We start from the raw sequence: 20,684 nt of genomic DNA, 5'->3' as shown, positions 1-20,684 counted from the left end.
AGTCATCATCATCAATCACATCGATGATCCACGATGATGAGCCGAGGACACAGGTATCTCTACATTCTACGCGAGGCAAGGTACTGTATACTAGAGTCCACACAAACCTGCCTCCCAACCGACTGGAACGATGGCCCGTCGTCCCCGACACACGCTTCTAGAGGGTATACATGTAAAAGTGCCGATGTAGACCTGAGATCAATGGCAGTGACAGTCACCGAGTCCATTGGACGTGAAACATGAGGAAGTTCCTGTTGTAACGAGATATACCATCCCTACCTATAGGCAGTCGTAACCTTAATATTTTACTTTCCCTGCTCTGGTTTCCCCCCCCCCCCCCCTCCTCTCTCTCTCTCTCTGAACTTGACCACCGCCCTGGACCTAAAGCTAAACCTCCCGGGGATGGAAGAGGATATGCAAGTACTTTAGCAATCGTTTTTGTTTCTGCACAATACACATTATCATATATTCTCTCAGACCCGGGTGCACCTCCAGCTGCTAGATGGACACGGAACGTGGAGGTTCTCTTGAAGGAGACGGAAATTCAATCCCAATCGGTTATCGATTTCGGCAGAAAATACACACAAGACGAGTGCTCCGCGTCCGGTCCGAGGAAACCCACTCGGTTTCACCGCACAGGACGCCAAGTCAGTCTTGAGGACCCGATCAATGGGTGAGATGTTAAGTGAGAACCGGATACACTAAATCAGATGGCAGATAACGAAAACGAGAAGTGTAAAGATCAAAGATATTGAGATTGACGCTTTAAAAAGTGACAGTGGACTGCTCCGATAAGAGAACCTTCGCTCCAAGTAAAGTTGCGTCGCATCGCACTTTCCGACCCGTCCTACAAGTGACCATGCAATGCCATGCTATGTGACGACCAAAACATAATCCAAGTGCAGGCTGTGTGTGAACCATTCAATCAAATCGAGTCTAGTCCCAGTCCCAGAACGCCCAAAGTGCAATGCATCAGATAAAAGGGGGAAAATATGACAAAAAAAATACAGAGGTGAAACCTGAGATCACCAGGAGCCGCCGTGATAAGCGAAACGAAGGACCTTGTAGAATGTGGGAGAGATGAAGGTTAAAAAAAGAAGAAGCAGAAGAAGAAATAAGAAAAGAGACGAAGAAAACGCTAAGTGGTATCCCGCGCAATCATGGAGGTCGAGAAGAGGGTGCACCGGCAGCTAATGGCCGAGAAGAGAATAAAAAAGAGGACGATCCAGAAGGGTGGAAAACGAGGGTGAGTGTAGGGTAGCGAGAAAGATTTGACCGGTGTGCTCAAGACAGCCCAAGATGGACACGCAGAGCCGGGGACGTCCGGTGTGACAAACATGATACGGAACTCCGGCCTTGCGACACGGCGGGCGAAAACGGAGAAAATCCGTAACAGGTCATGATTGCCAAGACAAGGGTGGCGGTTCCCCCTGCAGGAGGCATAAGAATGCGATGATGTCACCGAACATTTGTTGCCCCCTTCCGCAAGAGCGCTGCCGGTCATTGTATGTTACAAGTCCCGGCGGCACAGGGTCCCGGTGGCCGTGGAAGGTCAATGAAAAATAAAAGAGTTGGTAGTTTGTCGGCGAGGAGAAGAGAGGATAAGTTTTGTACCTGTGAGAGGCGGAGACAGAGGTCGACAGTTGTAGAGTGTGAGATGAAGCGTATGGATGGACTAGGCTCCTTGGATTGATCAAAAGTCCCTGTCGCAAGACAGATATTGGAAAGACGAACCAGGGACCGATCCCATTAGAAGGGAAGGCCAGAATGTAGAATAATTGGCTTGGGGGCATGGGTGCATCCGTGTCGGCAAGAAAATAAAGTTTTCGACAAGGCACGTCAATCAGCGATGCCCTCGAGACGAAACATTGATCCAATCCAGAAAAGTCCAGAGCGAGGAAAAGAAGGGCCTCAGATAGCAGAAGGGTGTGAATTCGAAAGAGGAGATGATGATGTTGAGAGGGCCAAGGTGAGGAGGGATTGCAATCAAATCGGTCTCGGCGCTGGAGATGCCCGTCAGTGAGAGCGAAAAGGAGAACCGTAGAGTCGCGAGGTTTGGAAGATGGTGAGCTGTAGGAAAGAGGGTCTTTGTAACTCTGGTGCTGTCCCTTTGTTCGGTTGATGGCCTCAAAATCTATTTTTGAGCCTTTCGGCCTTTTGCACTGCGGGTCATCTCGCTCTTGGTCATGTTGCGTGTGAGACCTCCGATGTAATCTTGTAGGATCTTGTTCTCACTCTCCAATTTATCATGATCGGATTTGACTGCTTCAATGCGCTCGGCCAGAGCTTGCAGAGACGACTGAAGAGCCTTGGCTTGCCTAGATTGTACCTCAAATCAGCTCTGATGTCCACCCGGAATCCTTGGCAAGTTGGCGGATTATGAATTACACAAGATAACGTTCGCTGAGGGAAGACGTAGGGAAAAAAACAAAAGGATAGGTGCGCAGGACTCACTCTTGAAGCGTTTGACGAGCTTCTTTGCCCAGACGCTCTAAATCAGCCGAGTTGCGTCGCGGACTCATGGCGCGGGCGTCGTCGGGAGGGAACTCTTCTTCTTCAATTTCAATTTCAGGGTGGTCCCGGGGGACTAGTATGGATGCGGAGGGCTTGCGACTCGCCATACGCGGGCGTTCAAGTCGCCCCCGGCGTTCTGATTCAACGTCGGATATGGATGAGGACGACGACAATGAGGACATGTGCATGCGACCACTTTCATGTGGGTGCGGAAGAGTAGGCACGGGGGAGGCGTCATGCATATTCAATTCAAAGGCCATGGAGTGTATTGTATGTGACGGACACGGTCAAAAGGTCGAATCGACGATATCCAGCTTGAAGGGTTGGTCCCAGTTGACGTTTGAGTGATGTCGATTATTTGTTCAAGTGCGTTTCGATTTACTTAGGCACTCATGGATGGGTGAGGTCGATGAGTGTCCCGACGATGTCGAAGCTGGCCCGATGCCTGAGTGGGAGAGTCCCCGTTGAGAGATGTCGCTCGTGCAGGGTCGCAGTGAAGCGCTTTTTGAAATCAGATAGAAACGACCGCGGTCTACCCCCAGCGATACACTTCAGATGAGAGAATCTGTGTTACGCTTGAGGTAGCTACCGAGGTCGGTGAGGATAAGATCCGAGGAAGGGCGTCTGGGTTGGACCGTAAACCAGCCGAATCGGAATAGGACAGGTAAAAAAAAGAGGGGGTAGTAGGCAGGTGGTTGGAGTCGAGAGGGTGTTGGTCTGGCGTTTAGGGTCTTGACGTAGAGTGAGTCAAGACGAGAAGAAGCGTCGATGTTGTCGTGAAGACAAAACCCACTAGAAGGGAATGAGTGGTGGGGGACCAGTTCGGTGAATTCGGTGGGGATAGATGCAACGTTTGCGGCCTTGGGAGTGATCCGGTCAAGGTTGAATCTTCGATGGGGGGGAAGCGGCGGTGGCGTCTCGGGCGGGCACTGAGGAATGTCAAGGAAAGAAGGAGCGGTGCCGAGAGAGGAGTGCTGGATCAGGAGACGGATAGGAAAGGGTTGGTGGACGAGTGTCGTTGAGAACAAGAGGGTTGACGAAGTTGAGGAGTTGAAGAAAACGAGGTGAGAAATGAGAAATGAAAATGGGAAAAATAGTTCACCAGATGGAAGGCCGTGGTAGGAGGAGGACGTGGTGGACGTGCTGGGAATTGAGACTTTTGAGACTTTGGGAGCAGCGGAGTAAGTGGGTATGAGTAATACGGTTACTACGAAGGCGACGGGTAAAATTGATTCTCGCAGAGTCAGTCCGTCCGCCAGAGTTCACAAGGAAGAGGGGGGGGGAGAGAGAGTGGGACACACCGAAGAACAGCTACCGAAAAGGTGGGTCTGAAAGGATGGACATGGAGGACAAATACCCAGGGACCCGTAACATGCCAGATGAGGCTTAGAGGAGGAGACACTGGAACGGGTCTGTATCACAATTACCGTATAAGATCTCTGATACACACGTACACTGTAGCACTATGGAATCATAAATAATCTCCCTTTTTTTTCTCACCTGCAGTACGGAAAAGCCTGTCTCCAACGACGCATGGACATTGTCCAGCATTGTGGTACCTACAGTTTTGTTGGTGATATGAAATCAAACTAGTTTTTTTTAGCAAGCGTACAGATCTGAAAGTCGTACACCGTGTCGGACGGTGAAATTTCTGGCTGAACAATCTCCGACAAAGCAAAGGCGCCTTCGAGGAAGGGTATCCATAGTAATCTAATCCACAGTCATACAGTATCCATCCATATTCAGCTTCTCAAAGTAAAAGCACTTCGTAGTGACTTGATAGAAGTATACAGCAGTACTCTCGCATCCTTCTTTAGTTCCCACTGGTTACCGTGAGGATGCCATGTATCCATCTTCTATTCTCTCTCCCCCCTCCCTCCCCTCAAGTGGCAAGTCTGCTGTCAAATGGAAAGCGACCAGCGACCGGTACGACTCCAACACATCCCATCCATCTCTCCTGCAAGTCGTGGCTTCATCTGCCAATAAAATTCCGACTATGAAACGGGGTCAATCACTATTACTCCTGTTTGAAAAAGAAAAAAGAAAAAAGAAAAAAGAAATTCCAAATGCCAGCCTGCCGCCTCCCCCCCTCATACCCTACGGGCTTATCTCTTACCGTTGGACAGCACAAAAGTACCGAGCCCCACTCGGGTTCTTCACTACGATTCGAAAGCCTCCGGACAAACTCTTGCACGCTTGAAGGAAAGGTTCTTTTCCTGGTTTGGATGTTGGTCGACTGGAGCAATCGTCATGACCCTGTTACAGAAATTTCTTACTGAGTTAGTGGCCAGGCACAGGACATACAGATGTCTAGGTGTCTGCATATGTACCTTGTTTGAAGGGTTGTAGAGAGACGGGTGGGGAACCCAGTCCCTGAAAGTGATCGGCCCCCCCTCTCTTCCAAATGAACTTGTCGGGCGCGTGGCAGCCACACGCTTCAGAGGTTTGCTGTACTTGCTTTTTCGGTACTGTCATCATGCTCATCAAATCTACAGCCCAACGTGTAGGTCGCATTATAGGGTGATAATGCGCAGGGCAATCATGATGGTTTGGTATGACCTTGCCCGGCTTGGATGATGGCAAGACCTCAATCCTGGATGATCGTGGACCACAGTACAGATGTATTGTCTCTGGGAAGCATGGAAACAGGGTCATTGGAATTGTGGAACGCCAGGCGTGACTGCCCGAGATTGTTTGCTTTTGAGGCAATTCTAAGCCAATCGCCCTGGCGGCATCATGCTCCCGCTACAGCGTGACGGGATCTAGCAATCTTCCAAGTCTGCTCGAGCTTCCATACCTGGGGAATTTATTATCAAGATTGCAACCAAGCTGCTGGGTGTCAAACTACCTGGGCCACTGGATCCATGGTGTCCATGAACTGTACCGAGTCACCGACTACCGACTACCGAATCTATCGATAGTTCGATAGTGTCAGGATGCCTGCACACGTGTTAATCAACGTGCCATCCTTGTCAGGAACCATCTGACAAGAGAATTCGCCCCATTAGAAGACGGGTTGCGCCGTAGTCCGCGCACCCTGGCCGCTGGAGGAAAGAGTTCTGCAAGACCTTGTAGCCTCAACGCACTCACGGGCTGATCGCGCAACCCTTTGCTGTTACGGCCATGACCAACCATCATGAATGGAATCAACGGGGGGCCAGGAGAGCGGATGGGGAGCCTTCTGGTCAGACAGGCAAGCCAGACTCGAGGAACACGGAAATTGGGAGCAATCATTCAGAGAAAGTCCTGGATAGTGGTCTACTGGACCAAGTTCAACCGTCCGACTTGGTAGTAGGGGGATGAAAAACTGCGTGTGGAAGACACAAGCACAGTACTCATGGAGAATGGGCCAATGATACCACTGGCTGGGGACGAGCGATCCACGCCATCGTCACGATCCGCCCTGAACAGGCTTAGCGTAGTTGGTCTTGGGTGTAACCGACGTGAAAAGCGAGTCAGCGAGACCGCAAAACTCGCCAAGAGGGTCGACCCGAGGTGGAAATTGGGGGGGGGGGGGGGTGACCGCAGCCTACCGTGGGTCATCCTATGAACAATCAGGAACTACCCGAGCTAACCATGAAATGGGTGTAGTGCGAGGAGTCCGATCCATTCTGACTGGTGCCATCGTCCTCAAAGTGGAGCCCCCCCAGAGCTCCCCCCAAAGGAGCTGCACAATCATAGGCCGACCAGAGGTACCAGCGGCAGTGCCTTTGGAGGAGCCGGGTTTCCACTGGCGGATGGGCAGCATACTCATTACATGAAGGAGACGTGACCTGGGGGGAAACCGTCGACGGTGTGAAGATCGTGGATGATTCCTGATCGACATGACAACACCTGGTATGGAGATTCCTTTCACGGAAGGTCCCTACAAGCTGGTATGCGACACGCTGGTCCACGGGGAGCACGGGAGAGCAAGGTCTCGGGGAGAGACCACTTCATCCAATACTGGGTCCAACCGAACCAACCCGGATTGACGGCCAGTAGTCAATAGTGAGTGGGTTAAGGGCTTCTTTCTCATCGCGCTCACCGCTGAAGCTCCTGCGTGACCATCGTGACTATCAAATCTCCATGCCACCGCCAATTTGCCCAGTCAACAAAACCAAAATACAAATGGAAAAAAAAAGTTATATCGAGTTTGACCTAACTGTTTCCAACTTTCCACTCGTCCAGTCCTGCTAGTGAACCCGAGTGTCCTGGGACAGAAACCCATTCCAGTACAACAACACTGATGATAATAATGACGATTGCATACTGCAAGGTGTGCAGTGTAAACTCCAACTGATCAATCTCTCTTCCAAATTCTCCACCGTCTGTTACAAACAGGATAGAATCATGAAACTGGGGTCATGCGAGAGGTGGCCGATCCGTCATTGTACGGCATTTCACTGTCCGTCTCTGGGGGGGGGGGGGTTCAGCCCCCTTACTGAGCATGGTGATCTTCCCCTGGCACCAACAGGTTACGTTCCGTCCTCACTCGAAAATTGGTGACTGATTTTGGGGGGGGGGCAGTTCACCACCATGAGCACGCACACTGGCACACATCGGTACAAGCACGCGCACACAAGTGCAGCATGTTCGGATGACTTGACTCGACAGCATGGACAACACCGCATCGGGCGGACTTGAATCTTGACCCAACATCGGAGCCACCATGATTCTGTAAATCACGGAAAGTTCCGAGTTGGGCGGGTAAGAGCATATCGTTGGCGGAGACGCTCTCACCTCACCTTCCGGGTCGTCTCCCGCGACCAGTTTTAGGCTTCTTCTATCCACGGGAAAAGGAAAAAAGGAAAAGAGGAAAAAAAAGCACCGACCGTTTCGGCGGCCTCGTGATCTTAACGGGCACCTCTAGCGAAACCGTAGAATCACCGAAATGAAAATCCCGCGCCCGCGAGGCTCGCGTGGAGTCAGACTCACCCATCCTTCATGATCCCCCTTTCCACCCCTCTTCGGTCTGACTGTGATGGCGCCTCGGGCGACGGTATCTTTTACGATCTGGTTTTACACTTGGCAGTATCTGTGGACCCATGTACGATGGGTGCTTATTATTCTCTTCTTCCAAGTATCAGCCGCCCGGGCTGAGTCCGGTCAACGCTCACAGAGAAAAGAGCCGCGTATGGTCGGTTCGGAGAATGCCCCCCCCCCCGTCTCTCCAGCGAGTGGCTTCACCCTGGTCTCCATCGTGGAGCTGCATTCAAAATCTGGGGGATCCATTGCCGACCGTAACACCACCGTTGACTTGCGGACTCACCCAAATCATTGTGGATTAGACTGAATTCTAAATCCTTTTGATTTCCCAGCGCGCTGCAGTCCCGCTGACCCGTGACTCCTGTGGCCCGCCCGTGAAGAAGCAGTCGAATCGAGTGTTCTGAGGGAATATATAGCATCCGTGGCTAATATTGGTGGCGCCTTTATCAATCTCGCCTGGATAGCTGGTTGGTGCAGAAGGATTATGATCTTATCCGGCTGAGAACTCAAAGGTCTTGGCCCCCTCTTCATCATCCTCATTATGTTAATGACCTTGGATGCATTTGTATAAAGGCCCCATAGGCGTTCACAGCTATTATTACAGATATATGTACACAAGGTGTGTATTGTGCCATTTGTAGGACAGCTACAATACAGATGTACAACCTAACCCAAACGCCCCTTTTACCTTCCCCATTACCGATTCGCCGGGAACGCCTCTGACGCATTCGAGGGAAGGGGGGAGACTCAGAAATCGGAGATTACAGACCAGGAATCCATTGTATGAAACACGAGCTATCACCACCAGGGCGATCATTTGTTTACACGGTTGAACGGACAGTAATCTTACAATCGAGAGGTGATACAATCTCATTACCGTACCTACCGATCATTGGATGTATGGATTTCCACGAGGGCGGAGAGAAAACCAAGTACGGTGAGGATGCGCGCTCAGGAGAAACTCAGGAGCAACGAATGAGAATTCAAAGTCCTTGCGAGGTTCTCCATCATCATCGGGTGCGGTGGTCTCCACCTTTTACGTGACTGACCAGTTTGAAGCCCAGGGTGACCGTGACAAGGTTCCGTTGCCCCTGCAATGTCGATCGAGCGACAAGCGAGGGCAAACCGGTACTAATTATGATTGCTGTGGAGGAGGATCCTTCATCAATTTCATGTTTAAGCTCGTCCAGTATGTGACCGCTTTTTCGAACTGTAACGAGGCTGGATTCGACATACTGTCGATTGGACAAGGGAGATGACCTGTAACCTCCGCTTTCCATTGATTCTCATCCGGTCGGAGGGGTCCCTGGTGTACATAATTACCAAGGCGACAGTGTACCCCGTAGGAAAATGAGGAGATGACGCCATTCGAGCGGCTACGCGACTATCCTGGTTGCCTTTTCGGGCGAAGTCAACGGTTGCATTGCCACTAGCTTGTTCCTAAAAAGTTTCGTGGCAGATCATGTTGTATGTATGCATCTTTGATTGTGAGTCTTAGGGACTGGAGGAGGGTTTCCCTGTCTAGTAATAATTGAGCAACTACCCGATGCTAGTTCAGAAATGGGATGGGGGCATCTGTTGAGCCAGTTGTGCTACGCCACATACAGACTCAAGATCCCCCCAAATATAGTCTCCAGAAATGACATCGCTGTGGCGGCCGATGACAAAAGTGTGGCAACACTGCCCGTGTATCCTGCCTTTTGCCTATTTTTTTTCTTGGCCGTGGCGCGGGTACACACTAACCCCCAAGAATGTACCACCTACATATCGTAGTGGGCGACTCATTTCACGCCCGCTTCTCTCGTTCATAATCTGAGCGATTTAGCACGACACTGCAACCAATAGCGGAGAATAGATCTTTCTGACTTCTATTAAGATCAAGTACATACATATCTGAATAACTTGATTTGAATTTCCCGTGATACGGGCAGCAGCATGCTTTCCACTATTGACTCGCTCGAGATGAGATATCCAATTGGGACTCGGGCCTCCGCTCGGGACAATCCACAGACGACCGTGGAACTAAAGACCTCCGTGTGCTGGTCACACTGACCGTATAGTTCGATAAAGTTGGATCTCACTGTATAGCCGCGCGCAAAAACCTCAGTCCTGTCTCATCGCGGGAGTTCAGCGGAAGCGCCCTCTACCGAATCATCGGCATAATCACTCTCCTGTAGTACAGCGTTCGAGTCCGACACAAACAATATTTTAGGAACACAGCAGGTATGATCAACACTGTATCAGCGTACAGAGTACACTCATACACATAGCTTTTTTCCTCAATAGGTGTATAGGATCTACATAAACGTCCCGACTTCCAATTTTAGGGGGTGCTGCGTACCTACTATGATGCGTTCCATGGAACGACAGGATCGGCCTCGGAATAGAAAGTTCGGCACAGACACAATAAAACACCGTCACCGTTGCCCTCAACCTCATCAAGTTACACGCTAAGGTGATATGGTATGGTACAAAGAAAAAATGGGCTATTGTAACACAAGGCTTATTCTCGACTTGCCATGATCACAAGCGCCGTAGAATGCCACTTGTTGCGTACAGACTGGTGTACCTATACGTGGGCTGTCCGAGATCGAATTGGGCATTCACACATGTCTGTGGCATCAAGAGCTTGCCATCAAAGGCACGCCGACCGACATAACACGCTGTCATCCAAAGCCTCTGGTGGGAGCCCCTGTCAGTCGAGCAAACCTATATCATAATAATGTACAGTGAACTTCCTCATGTCATGTTTCGCTGTGTGAAATGTTCAACAAGACCGAGGCCACCAGTGTCGCGCATGCTGTATGTCGCACATACACACCGTATACTGTCCACTTCTCGTCGGAGTCGAGCTGCGTCACGAGGAGATTGTCTCCGAATTATGTGCAAATGATAAACAGCAATACATTCAACGCTGCGGGTCCTTTGCTCACTTTACCTATTCACACTATTTGCTAGAGAGGTACATCTGTACGAGTATCGTCAATGTAATCTCTCAACATTGCTCGATCGGTCTGAACACGATACCACCAAAATCAAAACCAATATACTAATTTTCCGTCGACATTACCGGTCGCCTTCCAAGGTGTTGACCTCCCTCTCCACAGCCGACATCACAAGCGCCTGGCCTCACTAATGCAATTGTAGTAAGAAAGTTTTCTGGAATACCCGATCAACAACGTCCCTGCTGAGCGTGACCCACAAATCCTGTACTTCCAGCATGACTCTTGACGATGATCTCTCTGGGGATCGACACGAGGCGCTCGAATCCCGCTCTTTCTTGGATGGATCGGTGACGGCGTTACTGGATGGGGCAAAGTACCACGGTCCCCATCCCCATCCACCTGTACTTTGGAAGGGGAGAGAGAACAGACATCAAGCAATCAAATCAAGAAATCCGAAAAGTTAACCGCCGATCGTTAAAGATTTTTTGTGACTCCACTTGTGGATGGGTTCGCTGGGCGATTACGTATACTAATGCCCACACCTACCTCAGTAGCCAGGAGTATCTTCTAACCTAAATAGGGCACCCTGCAGCAGGTCAGCGTCGAAGACAGGTGAGTTGTTGTATGCAAGTCGTGCTCTGTGGTTCCTGTGATCTCAAGCCCGCTTCTCCCCAAGGTTTTGTTATGTACGTAGGTCCGTAGGTCAAATTTGAACGCATAGTTCCCCACATGTGCGATAATTTACAGTGTGATATTTGGCAAGCCCCGAGTCCGGGATTTCCATCGGAGGTGTCAATCTTGAGTAAGATCGAGGGCAAGGCAGCGTCATTCTCTCCGGTCGCTGAATCGAGATATGCATGAAGATCAAAGGATTTGACATGGCTCAAACAGCGGGACGCGACAAGAGCACTCCCACTCTCCTAAGGGTATCAATCCGTTTCCATCCACCTTCTCGAAGGGGGTTTGATGGCTATCCCTTCTCACAGACACATCTAATCAGACCTACGATTTCTCATGACACACTACTATACCACGCCACTACATCCTCGTGGTACGTACTACATGGAGTACAGTACAATAGATATACTTGTGGTACTTGGATCCTAAGTATCGCAAATCGCTGATATCCAGACAATCTCGTAACGAAAAATCAGCAACGTTAAGCCACCGTAATAGATCATTGGATACTCGAGTGAGAGCGGTTCGCCTCCCTTGAGAGTCATCGATATCTCCCGACCCATCATCGGTCGCCTCCATACGGAGCGCGGCCATCCGATGGTTGAATTGAGTCGTGCTCTCCTGGCTGAAACCCACCCCACTAAATAGCATGAGATGTCAGTATGTTTTGGTGGTTCGGGAATAAATCCTACATAGTCTTGCGAGAGAAGCACAGATTCTATCTGGATGTTTTTTTTTTCTTTTCTTTTTTTTTGATGAAACCCTTTCTTTTTTTTCTTTTCTTGGACAGCCAGTCGAAACTACACGAAAATGTTGTGTACGTGCCGAATGTGGTACCTGGTGACAACAGAGACACTCAGCCTTTGTCGCTGATTCGCGGTGTATTACAACATCAGAATCCTTGAAGTCGGAGTTGCCACCACTTCTATGTAATTGCAGCCTCACACCGAATTACTCGTCTTTTACGCAAGCCGCTTACTTGGTTTATTTCTCCTCTCTTTTCTCTGGCATTCATCTCATGTCAATGTGAAAATGACGATGGTCCTAGTATGAGTCAACCGGATTTTCTCCAACCAGGCTGAAACCGGAATGCCATCCGTCCAAAAGCCATGCATCCCCAAGGACTTGAATGCCACTGGCCTGCTATCTTCAGTACAGGCCCGCATCCATTTACCGCAACGTATGTCCCCATGGTCCTCTGTCCTCGGGGTTCCCAGTCCCCGGCAGTGGCTTGACGGGGGCTGCAGTATTTCGAATCAGAAGTCTCTGCACCACTCCACTACATCTGCGCGCCGACATGCAGTCTGCGATGTACAATCACTACAAGTACAGTATGTATGTAGTGATGTCCACGCCTACTCTGCGCTCCTGCAGGAGTTAGGGGGACAAGTAACTATGCCGCCCATGACATGGATAAGCGCCCTCGTGAGACCCTGCTCCCTCTGCCTCCGCATGTCTGCTGCATACATAGATCTTGCTTCGACGCCAACAGCGCAAAACGATCGCCGTCAAATCCTCACTTGGGTCTCTCCATCACTATGTTGTCGTATTTGTCGCTTCTCCGTGGGTAAACAGATACTGATGTACTCGACTTGGGGCGAAACTGAGACGTCTGATATGCCCTGGGGGGGGGAACAAGGGATCAAGGTACTACCGTATATCATATCACTATACACTGTAGCTGGCGCAATCACGGAGCGACTCTTTGATCCAAGAGGCAACGGTTTTCAATTCCCATCAGAGTGAGGCATGCAATCCTGGTGGAGTGATACCGGGAGACCGGCCCAGAGTTTTTTTGTCTCCGAGAACAAGAAGTGTTTACCCTTCAAAATGACCGTAGTCAGATATCATTGATCGTCCGGAGGCAATGCTCGTTCCAGAAGTTAGATCGGAAAATCCTCATCCTTCATTCCTGGAGTATACTACTGGTACGGATACTGTACGGGAGTACTCGAATCCAGTTGTGTATCTGTAGCCTTGCCGTGATCAGATATGGCCCCCTCTCCCCCCTCCACCATCAAACCACCGAAACTGTCCTCCAGACTTGATGTGCCAATAAGGCTGCACAGAAAGGCGACCCAGCCAACGCTCCGCAAGTCGATACTGATTCGCCGATCAATTTCCGATCTCCTGCGAGGCTCAGACGCTGCACTCTTGAAGAGTGGGACTACCACCGGAGACGAGAGTCCACCGCACCGAGCGCCCCTCGCTTTAGTCTCTTTTAGTCCCTTTTAGTGTCTTGGTAGTGAGTCTGTGCCCTTCTGCCTCTTGGATACTATTTTTTTTCTTGGGCTCTTTTACCCCTCCCCCTCCATGCAAGGTAGGTTTCCTGTGTGGACCTGAAGACTGCCACAGTGCCAGTGTATTCTCCCCCTTCGCCAAGGGGGAGAATCTCCAAAGAACATGGTGACAGTGTCCGCACTCGAGATCCATACGAATCAAGTCGACCCATGACGGAAGTTTTTCCTCTCCACTCTCGTCGGACAGTTGACTCCTACACAGACGTACCATTGTGCCTTTTCGGAGAAGTACCGCAGCTAGTGATATGGTATGATCGTTCCAGAGTCCCCAGTATGAAGGGGGAAAGAAGTTCAAAATAAATACATCACTATTCTATCAACATACCTTCAAACCAGACAGACACCGGACAAGTCAAGATAGAGTCTTGTGCAAAAAACCAAATCAAATTCAATTCAGAGCCGAGAAGAGAGAGAGAAAAAAATGAATTCAAGCAGCCGGCAAGATGAAGGAGGGCTCGGGCCCGATACTCTTTGGAGGGGCCGTGTGACTTTGCGCCGGGACAGGTTCCACCCCGAACGAGAAATGGCACCCCCCGTTCAACTGTCGATGGAAGTGATTTGGTTTTCGCCAGAGGGTTTGGTGGTCGGGTCTTCCCAGTCTACAATAACACTCCAGTCCTTTTCGGAGGACTCGGTCTTCTCTGTCCGATGGTCTTGATCATTGTCCCGTGCATGCGAGGAACACCCAACCTCAGGTCTGTTATCACTCGTCCGGGCCGTCGTTGTCTCTCATGGTCTTGTACGAGGGGCTCAGAGCACCGAGCTGCAGACTGATGCAGGCCCACGCCACGTATGGAGTGCGACAGGACCCCTCCTGCGCGCGTCAAACCGAACGATGTGATGGAGGACTCATGTGAACTTTGAACAGACGACCACTATGATATGAGGTCAACTACAGCTATAGCACTATGGTCACACCGACGGGGCAATACTGTAATATTGCATGTTTATTGACCCCCTCGTTATTAGTGAGGTTTTATCGCTCAATCGTCCAGCGTGATCATGAAAAACTATATACGTCCCAAATTACTGATCTCACCTGACCATCGATATGGCAGCTACTGTACCTGAACTCTTTCCTCGGTAGTATATATCTTCTCGTCTCGGTGTAACTTGGTCGGAGCTGAGAAATGGAATAGGTACTTTCTTACAGAGTAAGCTCCATGACCCGGGGCCAACTGAAACATCAGATCTGACAGACCAAGACTATTTCCAAATATCCTACGTAGACAGTAGAAATACAACACCGGTATCACACAATTGTACTGGACTGTCACTATCCAGTGTACTATCTAAGTATCTAGTATCTACACTTCCAAATCAACATGAACCTGTGGAATTCACAATATTAAATCGACATTCAACACACTCTTGCCCCTCCCTTTTTTTTTCCCCTTGAACCCTCCACTGTGATCCCGTTACTTTAAACTTTTCCCATTCCCGTTGCACTCTCGGGTTCTTCTCTCATGGTACATCGTCATACGGCTTACACCAGCCCCGTCATCCAATTTATGTCGTTCCGTCAACCAGGGCTCCATCATAGTTCCCTAGGACTACCGACATGGAGAATGGAGAGAGAGAGAAGAAGAAGGGAAAAAAACAATGGGCAAGGGAGGATTTCCGGGCTCCACGCGGGATATTCAGTCTCTTTCCCACGGCCAATCATTTCGGGTCAGAATGGATCGACTCCCCCTCTCAAAGGTGGAGCCGGCTGATTTCTTCTTATTTTTTATTTTTCTTGGTCCTGTCAATTTTCTGGTCCGTGTCTGTTGATGATGAGAAAAAAATTGCCCTGACACAGTCAGGAACTCGTGGTGGTGGGCAAAGGAGGACAGGATTGGGAGAAGTAGTGATGAGTATGACGCCGGGTTGGAATCTTGTTTATAAAGGTAATCAAACCTTCCATCGGGGCGGAAGGTGTTTTAGTAAGTGCCGGAGCAGTTGCAGGCTATTATACAAGTGTGCAATGGATAGTTACATTCACTCTCCTTTTTCGCCTGGGAACTGGCGATTCCTCGGCGTGATAAGTAATGTGTGGGTTGACTCCATCTACAGAAGGTTATTACCTATCTACCTTGATCCACTGAGGGATATACAACAAGACCGAATGGGCGTACTCACACACACACTCTCTCTTTCTCTCTCTGATAACCATCTCCTAATGGACGTGGACTTGTGCTGTCTAGAGGTGAAACTGTGTTCTTATGATACTGAATCACCAAACCCACCAAAGCACATCGGTCAGCCTCCAGCTGGCCTGACCAGGACAAGAATTGAACCCCGCGCGCGCTCTAAGGAGTCAATCAGGATGATGGAATGTTTTCTTGTACCAGTGATCCAAGGGTTTCGTGGCCTTTGAATGGTGTGCCTGAAAGTGGAGACCTAGTGCGACACTATCTCTTTCTCAGGTCTCTTGTCTTGCTGTCCACGGATCAGCGGTTTCCACCAGTTCCCCCCCTCTCTGCGTGATCCATCGGCTTGATCAAATGGCAAATACAGTGTATCCAGTATATACATACAATAATATTATTTTACACAGGGAGAGTGCTATACAAATGTCTATCTGGACTTGAACCCGTAGGGCACTTTGCCTTTTTGTGTCGGGAAAAACATCCTAATCATGGCAAGCATATGCTATACTTTTCACCCAAACTTAATTACTAGTACGATCTGATGCATTTTTCAATAGATCTTCCCAACGATCCACGATTCATTGGGTGTCCAAGGTTTTCAGGAACAGAAACCGGACTGCGACAAGACTTTTCGAAAATATATATATGAAAATGAAAATGATCCAAAAAACCCCCCACAACGATTTCATCATCTACAATAAAGATAACTAGTCTTCGTCCACTATAACCCGTAGGATACACATGTAAATCAGCGTATTATTCAATGCTCAATTTGGCCAACCCAAGTATCTGCCAATTCCAGTTTCTCATCCCTAATCCATTTCATTTTAGGCCATGACTATTGAATGGAATTCTCTTTGGGGCGGGAAAAAAAAAACTCATCACGTCACCCTTCCAAAGTCAAAGCTCATGTTGGGAGTGGTTCCCTTCCCGTCTCTTGGAGACTGGAGACTGGAAACCACTCCTGTACCTGAGCTGCCCGGGCCGGGATGACACCGCCATTATTGATAACTACGGACAAACATTATAAACCAGAATGGTATAGTTGAGCATTCATATAACAATCACAATCATAACTATCATCACTCCAAATCCCTATTTCCAAGCTCCAGGACATGATAATTTACCCGAATAAAATCTGTCCTCCCGTCGTACCCCCCAGTATAATCCATCAATCATTCATCCCTTGGCACCAGGATCCTGTTTTTTTCGACCAGAAAATCCTTGTTTGGCCCTTTTCCTTTTCCAGGGGGGGCAAAGGACTGCTCACCCGCTTCCGACCAAGATTGATGGGGGGGGGCGTTGCTTCCAAAGCTTCGGTGGAGCTTGGCGGAGGCGTCACGGAACGTGGCAGGCTTTTTTACTACGAGGATCGGTGATAGTCCTTCCAAGTTCTGGTTTGTGCGAAAAGGTGACCTTGCGATTGTTGAAATTGCATGGAAAGTGTGTGTCTTGGATTCGTGGCATCGACTGTCTTTGCAGACACATCCTCACAGATACTCGTTTGATCAAGAGGGTGGAAATAGGTGGAAATTCGATTTGGGACGGTTGTGTTTATGGTGCATTTCTTTTCTACATATTTTTGACTCTACACGAGAGAGTCTACAACGTATCCTGGACCGGGTCAGGAGGCACCAGTAAATGTCCCCCCCCCCCAAGTCTGAAGTGCTGATGCTCATCCGGTGAGCGACGAAGTGGGTACCAGAAGACCCTGGGCTTTTCCCCCCTCCCCCCTTATTTGCGGATACTGCGCCTGTCAGCAGTTCAGCACCACTGAGGTATTGGAAATGGCTGTCCAGATCTGGTAAAAGGTCCGGTCAAATTGAGGCCTTGATGATTGTCACCATGATGAGAGCAATCTGGCAAGGCCAGGCGACCCAGTGCTGATCAACTGGGTCGACTACGTTTGATAAACTCCGAGAAAATAATTATCTACGCGGAAGTGAACGCTGCTTCACATATAGAAAAGACAAACTAGGACTGGGTCATGGTCAAAAAAAGGGGGGGGGGGAGGGGAGAATGAACTATCAGACACTGAACGGTATGGTACATGAACCCCAAGACGCCGACAAAAGACAATAACATAATAAAGTCAATCAAACATGCCGCTTTCTCCCCCCCCTCCCCCCCCAAAACCCCCCTCATGTACTCATTCGGCCCGAAAAAAGGATCAATATAAACTCATCATCTTCATGACAGTGCGTCACTGGTTTTCCATTGCAAGAGTGCTCGGAGCACAGCAAGACCCCCAGCTTGCGTTTCGACGGTTCGACCACGACCCTGGTCATTAAAGTCGCGTGGGCTGACCTGCGAAGCTGCGGCTGCGGCGGCAGCGTCAAAGCCGCTGTTGCGATAATCATTCGCCCCGGGAGGGAGGGTACTGCTATTGACCATCTCACTCGCGACATCCATCTGCCCGTACGGGAGTCCCCACCACTGGCCAAACTTGCCGTCTTCGTCGCGAGTCACCAATGCAGCTCTCGCATTGTGCTCAACCCACGGCTTATAGGCACGGCAGATCCCCAAGTGCTGCGCCACGGCGTCCTCCCAGTCTGGCCTCGGGACGGACTCATCGGCCCGGCCTTCCAAGAACGCGACTTCCTCTGGTCGTAATGGTCGACAGAACTCGGCCAAGTGATGGAAGAAGATACTCTTGAAAGTCTGTCCATCCTGCGAGCAGCTTGCATGGGAATCGCACGTGTCCTCCATCACGCCCCCGCGCCCCAGTCCTGCCCACTTGCGTGAAGACAGATAGGGCCAGCCCGTAGCGCGCAGCGCCTTTCGAACCAGCTCGTGACCGTCCCGCAGATAGTCCAGCTCGCCCGTGGCCAGCCACAGACCGCGAAGGGCACTGAGCACAACGCCCTGGTTGTAACTGTACACCATCTCGTTCAGCTCGTCGCATTTGCGCGACCCGGGCTGCGTAGAGCTTCGCCAGCCGCTGATGTGGAAGCCGTCGGCATAGAGACCGCCGACACCGGTCATGTTGGAGTTCTTGAGCCAATCGTAGGCGTCAATGGCCGCCTTTAAATAAGCCGGGTCGTGACGGTGATGCTGCGAAGGTGCGTCACGGGATGACTCGACAACAAAGGGTGAATCAATCGGGTCGCCCGGGAAATAAAGATACATTGCGATGCTGGCGGAAGTAAACAGTTCGTTCGTGATCGCATTCTTGTAGGGAAGCAAGGTAGGATTCCATATCATGCCGCCATCACAGAGAGTCTGGTCCCAGCCAGCTGAGGCAAGCTCATAGAAAATCCGCGCTCGATGGGCGGCCGCATCACGGAATTGTGTGCCATACCAGGCCTGTGAGGACGAGTTGGAGAGAGAGTCGCCCGAGCCAGAGTAGTAAAGACTGGAGTGCAAATTTTGAAACTTGACGTGCTCCAGCCAGTCGAGAACGACCCACAGCATGTCATCGTAGGCCTGGTTACGCAAACTGAATGCGTTCTCACCAAAGTAAAAGGCACTTGTTTGGCTGAAGAAGTAATTGATGGTGTTCTCAAGTGCAGGAAAGAACAGCCCCTGCGTGCTTGCGCCATCTATATCATAAGCACTTGATGAGAAGGATGACAGAGTCGCAGCGACATGTGTTCCCAGAACGGCCGCGGTCCAGTCAATACTGGACGGCCAAGTCCCTTGCCATAACACAAAATACTCCCTTTGCATCACATTGAGTGCATCCAGGAGATCCTCCAATGTCTCCGACGCGTGCGACAACTTGGCCGATGGTGCAACATCGTTCCCGTCCGGATCGTTCAACGCCGGGGACAGGTCTTCAGGATCAACCCGGGCAGATTCCGATGACAGGTCATTAGAGACTGCGAGGGGCCGCTGCGGACCATGCGCCAGCGCATTGGTCAGAGACACGAAGATCAAAAGGGCTGGAAACATCAGAACAAAGAGCGTGGACCCTCTGCGTCCGGCCGGGACCTCAGTGCAGGCCGAGGGTCGCATTCTGCTGGTGCATTCAAGTAGAGCAAGAGGCAGATCTGCCACAGAACTCAGCGCATAGCCCTCCTTCTATAAGAATATACACCGACACCCACACCGCAATGCAACGAGTGAACAGTAAAGAATGACCACCTCGATGCACAGGCAGGTTTTCGATGCGGGGAAATGGAGAAAGAGGGAAGCATCGCCGAGTGGACCTCGTGGGCGTCCCATCCCCGTCCAGCCGCGAATTTTGGTTGCCAATTGGGAATGCGGAGGGCTTAGTCACGCCCCGCGGCGTACTGGTACTAACTTCAAGGTAGGCACCTACTCGTGGCTGGTGCCAAGGCAGTCGAGGTCACGGCCTGGAGGAGAGATCCAGTTGACTCTCTCGGAAGATGGAGATTGCGATTCAATCACTCATTTCGAGTCACATTCAGCGAGCATGAGGGCAAGGGAAGCTTCATGGGACACTTTGTCAGTCGGGGACGGCTTTGACCTTGCCACGTGAGTCGCGTGATGATGATGATGCACTGACCGGTTAGAAGTTTAGGCTCAACAGAGAATCGATGCATCTCATGAGCCAAGAGAGAACCCCGCCGCTAGCGGAAACTGTGTGACCTCTTGCATGACGAATGCACTGGACTCGGAAGATGTGGTATCATCATATCCCTCCATGCAGGGTCACTCCTGATCTGATGATATGCTCGGAAGCGGAGATGATGAGCAGTGCTTCTTATTGAATAGGAATTGCATAGATCCAGGGTGGTTGGTTAGTATCGGGTAGGGATGGTGCATGAGCGAGAGAAAAAAAATGGGATGCCGCGGGAGAGACGAGTTAGTTCACGAGTCGACTTCCAGATATGGGCATTACCTAGCGCAAAGCGTACCGAGAAGCATACCTAGTGCCATAGGAGAGAGTGAGATTGGATGGATGAGAAATGTGCCTCGATTTACAAGTCAGAGACCCCGATGGCCCTCCCACCTTAAGGGCAAGCTAGTTGAACAGTCAAATTACTCCATTCTTCCGGACGGACGCATCACATGGTCCCTGATCAAGGTACCACAGATATACATGTTGCAAAGAAAGAAACAATGACCCCCTGACTCTACAGGTGACTCACGAGGAATCTGTCAACGGGGGTACAAAGGAACGTCAACTACTATGTTTTCACATGGTTTCTTTGTTGGGTCGAATCGAAAAAAAGGGCCAT

General features: G+C 50.3%; 5 protein-coding genes across 5 annotated transcripts; all 5 read right to left on the bottom strand.

The window, feature by feature from the left end:
• Positions 1-1,397: 1,397 nt before the first annotated feature.
• Positions 1,398-1,793, bottom strand: POX_b02659 (uncharacterized protein; the record flags this gene model as incomplete). The annotated part of the gene is made up of 1 exon (XM_050111571.1): positions 1,398-1,793. The coding sequence occupies one exon, from the start codon at positions 1,791-1,793 to the stop codon at positions 1,398-1,400; it is 396 nt and encodes a 131-aa protein (XP_049971917.1).
• Positions 1,794-2,134: 341 nt separating this feature from the next.
• Positions 2,135-2,774, bottom strand: POX_b02658 (uncharacterized protein; the record flags this gene model as incomplete). Its single annotated transcript, XM_050111570.1, has 2 exons — positions 2,135-2,318; positions 2,455-2,774. The coding sequence occupies 2 exons, from the start codon at positions 2,772-2,774 to the stop codon at positions 2,135-2,137; spliced, it is 504 nt and encodes a 167-aa protein (XP_049971916.1).
• A 291-nt stretch (positions 2,775-3,065) lies between these two features.
• On the bottom strand, positions 3,066-4,367 carry POX_b02657 (uncharacterized protein; the record flags this gene model as incomplete). The annotated part of the gene is made up of 4 exons (XM_050111569.1): positions 3,066-3,443; positions 4,015-4,073; positions 4,127-4,224; positions 4,306-4,367. 4 exons carry the CDS (start codon positions 4,365-4,367, stop codon positions 3,066-3,068), a joined length of 597 nt encoding a protein of 198 aa, XP_049971915.1.
• A 5,229-nt stretch (positions 4,368-9,596) lies between these two features.
• POX_b02656 (uncharacterized protein) lies at positions 9,597-12,404 on the bottom strand (the record flags this gene model as incomplete). The annotated part of the gene is made up of 3 exons (XM_050111568.1): positions 9,597-9,717; positions 11,515-11,745; positions 12,280-12,404. The coding sequence occupies 3 exons, from the start codon at positions 12,402-12,404 to the stop codon at positions 9,597-9,599; spliced, it is 477 nt and encodes a 158-aa protein (XP_049971914.1).
• A 5,323-nt stretch (positions 12,405-17,727) lies between these two features.
• POX_b02655 (uncharacterized protein) lies at positions 17,728-19,494 on the bottom strand (the record flags this gene model as incomplete). Its single annotated transcript, XM_050111567.1, has 1 exon — positions 17,728-19,494. One exon carries the CDS (start codon positions 19,492-19,494, stop codon positions 17,728-17,730), a length of 1,767 nt encoding a protein of 588 aa, XP_049971913.1.
• Positions 19,495-20,684: the final 1,190 nt, after the last annotated feature.

This window comes from Penicillium oxalicum, chromosome II (assembly GCF_001723175.1).
Source record: "Penicillium oxalicum strain HP7-1 chromosome II, whole genome shotgun sequence".
NCBI classification, from domain to species: domain Eukaryota; kingdom Fungi; phylum Ascomycota; class Eurotiomycetes; order Eurotiales; family Aspergillaceae; genus Penicillium; species Penicillium oxalicum.
Note: the sequence above shows the minus strand (reverse complement) of the source record. Positions and strands in the feature narration are given on the sequence as shown.